This window comes from Salvelinus fontinalis, chromosome 28 (assembly GCF_029448725.1).
Source record: "Salvelinus fontinalis isolate EN_2023a chromosome 28, ASM2944872v1, whole genome shotgun sequence".
NCBI lineage: Eukaryota > Metazoa > Chordata > Actinopteri > Salmoniformes > Salmonidae > Salvelinus > Salvelinus fontinalis.
Genome location: NC_074692.1, coordinates 43,858,478 through 43,870,187, shown reverse-complemented (window position 1 = coordinate 43,870,187; position 11,710 = coordinate 43,858,478). Strand labels below are relative to the sequence as shown.

Genomic DNA, 11,710 nt, shown 5'->3' with positions numbered 1-11,710 from the left:
CAACAGAAGCTACACATTCATAATGCATGCTCGTTGTGAATAATAAAACATGGATTTATGTCGAGGTTAGAAAATATGAGGTTAGCTCAAAACAGAAAAAGGTTAGGTTTGCGTGACTGGCTTTGTTTTCAGAGTTGATCTTGAAGGAGCAAGCCATACTCCTTCCTGAACTGAGGAGAAGTTATACTGTCTGTAACACAACCTGCGTCTGAAATTAACTCTAACTTTAGTCTAATTATATTCTTGTTGTTTTTCTTTCCCGATGCGTGAAAACAAATCATTTTTGTTTCCACTCAAGTACTTTTGTTTGACTGGGCCTGTCTGGATCCAGATGGGTGGAGTTTGCACTTTTGGGACTATTCCATTTACTTCTATTGAGATAGGTAAGCTCCATCAAATGCAACTGAAGTATTTGAAAGTAAACCAACCACTATTTAAACCCAGTTAGTTGATGATGTTGAAATGTGAACGGCCGTCAACTGATAGCACATTCAGTTTCCCTGAACGTCACAGAGGGTTCAGCCATCGAAAACATTCAAAGTCATATAGCGTGTGGGAAAATTGAACAAAATGACAATGAAAAATGACAAACATAGCCAAGAGTCACACAGTGCTGTAACCAAGAAAGAAGGGTGAGAAAGACAACATTCTCATCAAAACATTCATTCTATAGTTTTACAGTCAATGAAGTTGAAAGAATCATTAATTGCCAAGTTTGAAAAATAAACGACTGCATTTACTTGGATAAATGGTTTTGACATATGGCAGCTTTTGGCTGTATGCTTCATCTATAAACTCTACCGTGCCTTTGTATCGGAGACCCTACGCTTCACTCATATGGCATCTCCTGCTTCTGTGTGAATCAATGGGGACCTCTAGTGGTGAGTGTAAATTACATACAGCACATATCACTTACCACAGATCTCTGTGCCTTTAAAGAACATTCTAGAACATTACAGAACGTGTTGGAAATATGCTGGTATTTAGTACAGTATCTCCTTCTTAATTAGATGTTTTTATTGATGTAAGTTAGAATCATGTCATAAAACGCAAGTACAGCACACATGCAGTACATAGTTTGCTGAAGGAAACACAGAGAGTGTTGGACTTGTGTCATTCATCATCTCCTCCACAGAGGTTTTCCAGACACTTTTCATATTCTCCATGTCTATCAGACTTCCCTGTGGCTATCAGACTGCCCCGTGGCTATCAGACTTCCCTGTGGCTATCAGACTTCCCCGTGGCTATCAGACTTCCCCGTGGCTATCAGACTTCCCTGTGGCTATCAGACTTCCCTGTGGCTATCAGACTTCCCTGTGGCTATCAGACTTCCCTGTGGCTATCAGACTTCCCCGTGGCTATCAGACTTCCCCGAGGCTATCAGACTTCCCCGTGGCTATCAGACTTCCCCGTGGCTATCAGACTTCCCCGTGGCTATCAGACTTCCCCGTGGCTATCAGACTTCCCCGTGGCTATCAGACTTCCCTGTGGCTATCAGACTTCCCTGTGGCTATCAGACTTCCCCGTGGCTATGAGACTTCCCCGTGGCTATGAGACTTCAATGTGGCTATCAGACTTCCCTGTGGCTATCAGACTTCCCTGTGGCTATCAGACTTTCCTGTGGCTATCAGACTTCCCCGTGGCTATCAGACTTCCCCGTGGCTATCAGACTTCCCTGTGGCTATCAGACTTCCCTGTGGCTATCAGACTTCCCCGTGGCTATCAGACTTCCCCGTGGCTATCAGACTTCCCTGTGGCTATCAGACTTCCCTGTGGCTATCAGACTTCCCCGTGGCTATCAGACTTCCCTTTGGCTATCAGACTTCCCTGTGGCTATCAGACTTCCCATGTCTATCAGACTTCCCATGTCTATCAGACTTCCCCATGGATATCAGACTTCCCCATAGCTATCACACTTCCCATGGCTTTCAGACTTCCCCGTGGCTATCAGACTTGTGGCTATCAGACTTGTGGCTATCAGATTTGTGGCTATCAGATTTGTGGCTATCAGATTTGTGGCTATCAGACTAGAGAGAGAGATTAAAAGAGAACAGTCATCACGTAAAATCAAACAGCACTGATTTACAATGATTCCCTACTACCAACAGCTATTCTAAAATATTAATTTAAAAGTTTATAAGACGAGTAGATTTGGTAGGAAGACAGTAGGGTCATGTTCATTAGGGCATTGCAACGGAAAATGACAATGAGTGTTTCTTATTGGTCCATCTAGTCCCTCCCTTTTTCAGTATATATATATTTTTTTAGATCAGGTGGCCAATGAACACGACCCAGTACTGTATATTGGAATGGTAGACTGAGAGGAAGGTAGCTCAGTAAAAGTGGTAGTAGTAGTAGTAGTAATACTAGTGGGTAGTAGTAGTAGTAGTAGTGGTAGTAGTAGTAACAGTAATATTAGTAGCAGTTGTAGTAGTAGTAATATTAGTCGGTAGTAGTAGTAGTAGTAGTAGTAGTAGTAGTAGTAGTAGTAGTAGTAGTAGTAGTAGTAGTATTAGTAGTAATATTGGTGGGTAGTAGTAGTATTAGTAGTAGCAGTAGTAGTAGCAGTAGTAGCACCAGTATGATACACAGGAATCTTCTGGCTGCAGTGTTGTGTTGCTGTCTTAGTCGTCCCCTCCATAGTGTTACATTGTTAATCGTCCCCTCCACAGATCTTCTTGAGACAGTCCCCATAGAAGTCAGATGTATCCGACTAGAGACAGAAGAACAGAACATAACCGTTCTGTCACACACCAGCGAGGACAAGCACACAAAAACCGAACTCGGGTCCAACCAAATATATGTATATATAGAGAGAAAATAGTTCATATGTAGTAGGAATACATTGTAATCTATGACAGGAAAGGGTGTGTACACATTTTTACATTAACATTAGAGACATTTAGCCGATGCTCTTATCCAGAGCGACTTACAATTAGTGTATTCATTCATCTTAAATGGATACTTTAGGATTTTGGCAATGGTGCCCTTTAATCTACTCCCCCAAAGTCAGACGAACTCGTGGATAGCATTTTTATGTCTCTGTGTCCAGTATGAAGGAAGATAGAGGTAGTGTCACGAGACAATGCTTACTAGCGTTAGCGCAATGACTGGAAGTCTATGGGTATCTGCTAGCAGGGCTTCATTGTCAAAATCCCAAAGTATCCCTTTGAGACAGCTAGGTGAGACAACAACATATCACAGTTGTAGCAAGTAGATTTTTGATCTATATTGCAGTTGACCATTAAAACCACAATCAGTATAGACACCCTTTAATTTAATAGAGTACAATGCCAGTCCATTGGTGAGCATGTCAGGACATTTTTTTTTTTTTTTTAATTTAAACTTTTTTTAACTAGGCAAATCAGTTAAGAAACAAATTCTTATTTACAATGACTGCCGACACCGGCCAAACCCTGGGCCGACGCTGGACCAATTGTTCGCCGCATTATGGGACTCCAAATCACGGCCAGTTGTGATACAGCCTGGATTTGAACCGAGGTGTCTGTAGTGATGCCTGAAGCACTGAGATGCAATGGACCTCACAGGAGAAATACTGGCGATACATGAGAGGTAGCAGAGTAGAGGACAAGCTCAATTAAAATTTTAACTCTGACCATGGTACCGATAAGATATCTAATGGCCTGTTCACAGTCAGGTGCCAAGCCAATCCGTACCAACCTGAGCGGGCTTGGGTATTTACTTTTTAGTTTGTCCTTTTTTAGAACGGTTCCAGCATCTAGGGTGGATGTGTAACCAGGCCAGCTCAGTACAGTTTGGTTTGCATTGACTTGGTTCGGCTCAGTAGTGTGAGAAGACCTTATCTCTATCTGGCTTAGGGTAGGGGTTAGGGTGAGGGTGAGGGTTAGGGTGAGGGTGAGGCTTAGGATAGGGGTTAGGGTGAGGGTGAGGCTTAGGATAGGGGTTAGGGTGAGGCTTAGTGTGAGAGTGAGGTTTAGGGTGATGGTTAGGGTGGGGGTTAGGGTGAGGGCTAGGGTGAGGGCTAGGGTGAGGGTTAGAGTAGGGTTTAGGGTGAGGGTTAGTGTGAGGGTTAGGGTAGGGGTTAGGGTGAGGGTTAGGGTGAGGGCTAGGGTAGGGGTTAGGTTGAGGGTTAGTGTGAGGGTGAGGGTTAGGGTGGGGCTAGCGTGGGGGTTAGGGTTAGCATTTACATTTACATTTAAGTCATTTAGCAGACGCTCTTATCCAGAGCGACTTACAAATTGGAAAGTTCATACATATTCATCCTGGTCCCCCCGTGGGAATTGAACCCTGGTCCCCCCGTGGGAATTGAACCCACAACCCTGGCGTTGCAAGCGCCATGCTGTACCAACTGAGCCACACGGGACCAGCGTGAGCGTGAGGGTGAGTGTGAGGGTTAGGGTTAGGGTGAGGGTGAGGGTGAGGGCTAGCGTGGGGGTAGGGGTTAGCGTGAGGGTTAGGGTGAGGGTTAGGGTTAGGGTTAGGGTGAGGGCTAGCGTGGGGGTTAGGGTTAGTGTGGGGGTTAGTGTGAGGATTAGGGTGAGGGCTAGCGTGGGGGTTAGGGTTAGCGTGAGGGTTAGGGTGAGGGTGAGGTTTAGGGGGTGTAGTCTTACCTCGATGGCAGAGTGCAGAGAGCAGCTATAAAGCTTCTTGAACTCTGCTCTGATGTCCAGCATGTCGATCTCTGCCCGGCTAACCATGATACGGTTCAGGGTACACTCATCCGTTCCTCCACCCTGAGGGAGACAGTGACCATATTCAAAATAAAGAAAATAACATTTAAATGTAAGATTCTGACAGTGACATAACCACTGAAACTCTACCATGGAATTATCACCATTTCCTAACATGCAGTGACTATCACACAACAATGTGCTCATTGTATTTAACATAAACATGTACCTTCATGCCTTGATGCAGACGTTCAGCTAGGTATGCTGGGACATTCTTCACACATTTCACTAGAGGAGAGAAGCAGCATCATAACTAGTGGTGGTTATATATGGGTTAGGATTATATATGGGTTAGGGCTAGGGTTATATATGGGTTATATATGGGTTAGGGTTATATATGGGTTAGGGTTATATATGGGTTAGGGCTAGGGTTATATATGGGTTAGGGTTAAATATGGGTTAGGGTTATATATGGGATAGGGTTATATATGGGTTAGGGTTACTGGTGGTGGTTCTATATGGGTTATATATTGGTAAGGGTTATATATGGGTTAGGGTTATATATGGGTTAGGTTTGGGTTGTATATGTGTTAGGATTACTGGTGGTGGTTATATATGGGTTATATATGGGTTAGGGTTATATATGGGTTAGGGTTATATATGGGTTAGGGTTATATATGGTTCAGGGTAACTGGTGGTGGTTATATATATAGGATAAATATGGGTTAGGGTTATATATGGGTTATATATGGGTTACATATGGATTTAAGGTTAGAGCTATATCTAGGTTAGGGTTAGAGTTATATATGGGTTAGGGTTAGGGTAATATATGGGTTAGGGTTATATATGGGTTAGGGTTATATATGGGTTAGGGTTATATATGAGTTTGGGTTAGGGTTATATATGGGTAAGGGTTATATATGGGTTAGGGTTATATATGGGTTAGGGTTATATATGGGTTAGGGTTATATATGGGTTAGGGTTATATATGGGTTAGGGTTATATATGAGTTTGGGTTTGGGTTATATATGGGTAAGGGTTATATATGGGTTAGGGTTATATATGAGTTTGGGTTATATATGGGTTAGGGTTATATACGGGTTAGGTTATATATGGGTTAGGGTTATACATCCATAAAGTATCACCAGATTTGTTTAAAATAAAATGTGTACACTCAATCAAAAATAGTTTCTGAACCAACCATAAATGTTCTCACTAGAGTTATATATGGGTTAGGTTTAGGGTTATATATGGGTTAAGGTTATTTAAGGGTTATGGTTAGGGTTATATATGGCTTAGGGTTAGGGCTATATATGGGTTAGGGTTAGGGTTATATATGGGTAAAGGTTATATATGGGTAAGGGTTATATATGGGTACGGGTTATATATGGGTAAGGGTTATACATGGGTTAGGGTTATATATGGGTACGGGTTATATATGGGTACGGGTTATATATGGGTAAGGGTTATATATGGGTTAGGGTTATATATGGGTAAGGGTTACTGCTGGTGGTTATATAGGTGATGATAAAAGTAGTATTCCAAGTTATGCAATAGCCATTGTAATTTATTGCTTAACATTAAAACATGATCAGTACAAGTATGGCACAATAACTGTTAAAGGCCTATTCTATTTTGCCCTGTTTATCAAAACTTGTCAATAATCAACAGACTGGCTTTCATGATGTCTATAGCATTCTCTCTGGTATGCAATCTGGTTTCCGCTCAGGTTATGGATGCGTCACTGCAACCTTTAAAGGTCCTCAATGATGTCACCATTGCCCTTGATTCTAAGCAATGTTGTGCTGCTATTTTTATTGACTTGGCCAAATCTTTTGATACAGTAGACCATTCTATTCTGGCTAAGGAGTATTGGTGTCTCTCTCCCGGCTAAGGAGTATTGGTGTCTCTGAGGGGTCTTTGGCCTGGTTTGCTAACTACCTCTCTCAAAGAGTGCAGTGTATAAAGTCAGAAAATCTGCTGTCTCAGCCACTGCCTGTCACCAAGGGAGTACCCCAAGGCTCAATCCTGGGCCCCACACTCTTCTCAATTTACATCAACAACATAGCTCAGGCAGTAGGAAGCTCTCTCAGCCATTTACATGCAGATGATACAGTCTTATACTCAACTGGCCCCTCCCTGGAGTTTGTGTTAAATGCTCTACAACAAAGCTTTCTTAATGTCCAACAAGCTTTCTCTACCCTTAACCTTGTTCTGAACACCTCCAAAACATAGGTCATGTGGTTTAATAAGAAGAACGCCCTCTCCCTACCAGTGTGATAACTACCCCTGAGGGTTTAGAGGTTGAGGTAGTCACCTCATACAAGTACTTGGGAGTATGGCTAGACGGTACACTGTCCTTCTCTCAGCACATATCCAAGCTGCAGGCTAAAGTTAAATCTAGACTTGGTTTCCTCTATCGTAATCGCTCCTCTTTCACCCCAGCTGCCAAACTCACCCTGATTCAGTTGCCAATCCTACCAATGTGAAATTATGGAGACATCATTTATAGATTGGCAGGTAAGTGTGCTCTCGAGCGGCTCCTTATAGGACACAACACTGCACTCTATACTCCTCTGTAAACTGGTCATCTCTGTATACCCGTCGCAAGACCCACTGGTTGATGCTTATTTATAAAACCCTCTTAAGCCTCACTACACCCTATCTGAGATATCTACAGCAGCCCTCATCCTCCACATACAACACCCGTTCTGCCAGTCACATTCTGTTAAAGGTCCCCAAAGCACATACATCCCTGGGTCACTCGTCTTTTCAGTTCGCTGCAGCTAGCGACTGGAAAGAGCTACAAGAAACACTCAAACTGGACAGTTTTATCTCAATCTCTTCACTCAAAGACTCAATCATGGACACTCCTACTGACAGTTGTGGCTGCTTTGCGTGATGTATTGTTGTCTCTACCTTCTTGCCCTTTGTGCTGTTGTCTGTGCACAATAATGTTTGTACCATGTTTTGTGCTGCTACCATGTTGTGTTGCTGCCATGTTGTTTTCATGCTGTGTTGCTACCATGCTGTGTTGTCATGTGTTGCTGCCTTGCTACGTTGTTGTCTTGGGTCTCTCTTTACATAGTGTTGTGTTGTCTCGTCATGACGTGTGTTTTGTCCTATATTTATACATATAAAAAATGTTTTTATCCCAGCCCCCGTCCCCGCAGGAGGCCTTTTGCCTTTTGGTAGGCCGTCATTATAAATAATAATTTGTTCTTAACTGACTTGCCTAGTTAAATAAAGGTTAAATAAAATAAAAGAACGAATTTAAGAGAACACATAATAACACAGCTATGATTGAGCAGTAGTTTACCAATGACCCCCAGTAGAATACAGCTGTGATTGAGCAGTAGTTTACCAATGGCCCCCAGTAGAGTACAGCTACGATTGAGCAGTAGTTTACCAATGGCCCCCAGTAGAATACAGCTGTGATTGAGCAGTAGTTTACCAATGGTCCCCAGTAGAATACAGCTATGATTGAGCAGTAGTTTACCAATGGCCCCCAGTAGAATACAGCTATGATTGAGCAGTAGTTTACCAATGGCCCCCAGTAGAATACAGCTATGATTGAGCAGTAGTTTACCAATGGCCCCCAGTAGAATACAGCTATGATTGAGCAGTAGTTTACCAATGGCCCCCAGTAGAATACAGCTATGATTGAGCAGTAGTTTACCAATGGCCCCCAGTAGAATACAGCTGTGATTGAGCAGTAGTTTACCAATGGCCCCCAGTAGAATACAGCTATGATTGAGCAGTAGTTTACCAATGGCCCCCAGTAGAATACAGCTATGATTGAGCAGTAGTTTACCAATGGCCCCCAGTAGAATACAGCTATGATTGAGCAGTAGTTTACCAATGGTCCCCAGTAGAATACAGCTATGATTGAGCAGTAGTTTACCAATGGCCCCCAGTAGAATACAGCTATGATTGAGCAGTAGTTTACCAATGGCCCCCAGTAGAATACAGCTGTGATTGAGCAGTAGTTTACCAATGGCCCCCAGTAGAATACAAAGGGGGCGGTGTTGCAATCTACTGCAAAGACTGCCTGCAGAGTTCTGTTATACTATCCAGGTCTGTTCCCAAACAATTTGAACTTCTACTTTTAAAAATCCACCTCTCTAAAAACAAGTCTCTCACCGTTGCCGCCTGCTATAGACCACCCTCTGCCCCCAGCTGTGCTCTGGACACTATATGTGAACTGATTGCCCCCCATCTATCTTCAGAGCTCGTGCTGCTAGGCGACCTAAATTTGAACATGCTCAACACCCCAGCCACCCTACAATCTAAGCTTGATGCCCTCAATCTCACACAAATTATTAATGAACCTACCAGGTACCACCCCAATTCCGTAAACACGGGTACCCTCATAGATATCATCCTAACAAACTTGCCCTCCAAATACACCTCTGCTGTTTTTAACCAAGATCTCAGCGATCACTGCCTCATTGCCTGCATCCGTAATGGGTCAGCGGTCAAACGACCTCCACTCATCACTGTCAAACGCTCCCTAAAACACTTCAGCGAGCAGGCCTTCCTAATTGACCTGGCCGGGGTATCCTGGAAGGATATTGATCTCATCCCGTCAGTAGAGGATGCCTGGTCATTTTTTAAAAATGCCTTCCTCACCATCTTGAATAAGCATACCCCATTCAAGAAATTTAGAACCAGGAACAGATATAGCCCTTGGTTCTCTCCTGACCTGACTGCCCTTAACCAACAGAAAAACATCCTATGGCGTTCTGCATTAGCATCGAACAGCCCCCGTGATATGCAACTTTTCAGGGAAGCCAGAAACCAATATACACAGGCAGTTAGAACAGCCAAGGCTAGCTTTTTCAAGCAGAAATTTGCTTCCTGCAACACAAATTCAAAAAAGTTCTGGGACACCGTAAAGTCCATGGAGAGTAAGAACACCTCCTCCCAGCTTCCAACCGCCCTGAAGATAGGAAACACTGTCACCACCGACAAATCCACTATAATTGAGAATTTCAATAAGCATTTTTCTACGGCTGGCCATGCTTTCCACCTGGCTACACCTACCCGGGACAACAGCACTGCCCTCCCCTCTGCTACTCGCCCAAGCCTTCCCCATTTCTCTTTCTCCCAAATACAGTCAGCTGATGTTCTTAATGAGCTGCAAAATCTGGACCCTTACAAATCAGCCGGGCTAGATAATCTGGACCCTTTCTTTCTAAAACTATCTGCTGAAATTGTTGCCACCCCTATTACTAGCCTCTTCAACCTCTCTTTCGTGTCGTCTGAGATCCCCAAAGATTGGAAAGCAGCTGCGGTTATCCCCCTCTTCAAAGGGGGGGACACCCTTGACCCTAACAGCTACAGACCTATATCTATCCTACCCTGCCTTTCTAAGGTCTTCGAAAGCCAAGTCAACAAACAGATTACCGACCATTTCGAATCACACCACACCTTCTCCGCTATGCAATCTGGTTTCAGAGCTGGTCATGGGTGCACCTCAGCCACGCTCAAGGTCATAAACGATATCGTAACCGCCATCGATAGGAAACAATACTGTGCAGCCGTATTCATTGACCTGGCCAAGGCTTTTGACTCTGTCAATCACCACATCCTCATTGGCAGACTCGACAGCCTTGGTTTCTCTAATGATTGCCTCGCCTGGTTCACCAACTACTTCTCTGATAGAGTTCAGTGTGTCAAATCGGAGGGTCTGTTGTCCGGGCCTCTGGCAGTCTCTATGGGGGTGCCACAGGGTTCAATTCTTGGACCGACTCTCTTCTCTGTTTACATCAATGATGTCGCTCTTGCTGCTGGTGATTCTCTGATCCACCTCTACGCAGACGACACTATTCTGTATACTTCTGGCCCTTCTTTTGACACTGTGTTAACAACCCTCCAGGCGAGCTTCAATGCCATACAACTCTCCTTCCGTGGCCTCCAACTGCTCTTAAATACAAGTAAAACCAAATGCATGCTCTTCAACCGATCGCTGCCTGCTCCTGCCCGCCTGTCCAACATCACTACTTTGGACGGCTCTGACTTAGAATATGTGGACAACTACAAATACCTAGGTGTCTGGTTAGACTGTAAACTCTCCTTCCAGACCCACATCAAACATCTCCAATCCAAAGTTAAATCTAGAATTGGCTTCCTATTCCGCAACAAAGCATCCTTTACTCATGCTGCCAAACATACCCTTGTAAAACTGACCATCCTACCAATCCTCGACTTCGGTGATGTCATTTACAAAATAGCCTCCAAAACCCTACTCAATAAATTGGATGCAGTCTATCACAGTGCCATCCGTTTTGTCACCAAAGCCCCATATACTACCCACCACTGCGACCTGTACACTCTCGTTGGCTGGCCCTCGCTTCATACTCGTCGCCAAACCCATTGGTTCCAGGTCATCTACAAGACCCTGCTAGGTAAAGTCCCCCCTTATCTCAGCTCGCTGGTCACCATAGCAGCACCTACCCGTAGCACGCGCTCCAGCAGGTATATCTCTCTAGTCACCCCCAAAACCAATTCTTCCTTTGGACGCCTCTCCTTCCAGTTCTCTGCTGCCAATGACTGGAACGAACTACAAAAATCTCTGAAACTGGAAACACCTATCTCCCTCACTAGCTTTAAGCACCAGCTGTCAGAGCAGCTCATAGATTACTGCACCTGTACATAACCCATCTACAATTTAGCCCAAACAACTACCTCTTTACCTACTGTATTTATTTATTAATTTATTTTGCTCCTTTGCACCCCATTATTTCTGTCTCTACTTTGCACTTTCTTCCAATGCAAACCAACCACTCCAGTGGTTTTTTTTTTTTTAGTTTTTTTTTTACTTGCTGTGTTGTACTCACTTCGCCTCCATGGCCTTTTTATATTTTTATTTATTTATACATATATCTGTTTGCCTTCACCTCCCTTATCTCACCTCACTTGCTCACATTGTATATAGACTTATTTTTTTATTTTTTTCACTGTATTATTGACTATATGTTTGTTTTTACTCCATGTGTAACTATGTGTTGTTGTATGTGTCGAACTGCTTTGCTTTATCTTGGCCAGGTCGCAAT

General features: G+C 43.6%; 1 protein-coding gene across 1 annotated transcript in view; it reads right to left on the bottom strand.

The window, feature by feature from the left end:
* Window positions 1-999: 999 nt before the first annotated feature.
* The window catches only part of LOC129826760 (annexin A3-like), a 17,613-nt gene continuing 6,902 nt past the window's right edge, over window positions 1,000-11,710 (bottom strand). The window contains exons 11-13 of the mRNA XM_055887818.1: window positions 4,882-4,940; window positions 4,593-4,715; window positions 1,000-2,713 (exon numbers count right to left, since the gene is read on the bottom strand). Of these exons, the coding sequence (XP_055743793.1) occupies window positions 2,654-2,713; window positions 4,593-4,715; window positions 4,882-4,940 (242 nt within the window). The 3' untranslated portion in view covers window positions 1,000-2,653. The remainder of the gene's footprint in view (window positions 2,714-4,592; window positions 4,716-4,881; window positions 4,941-11,710) is intronic.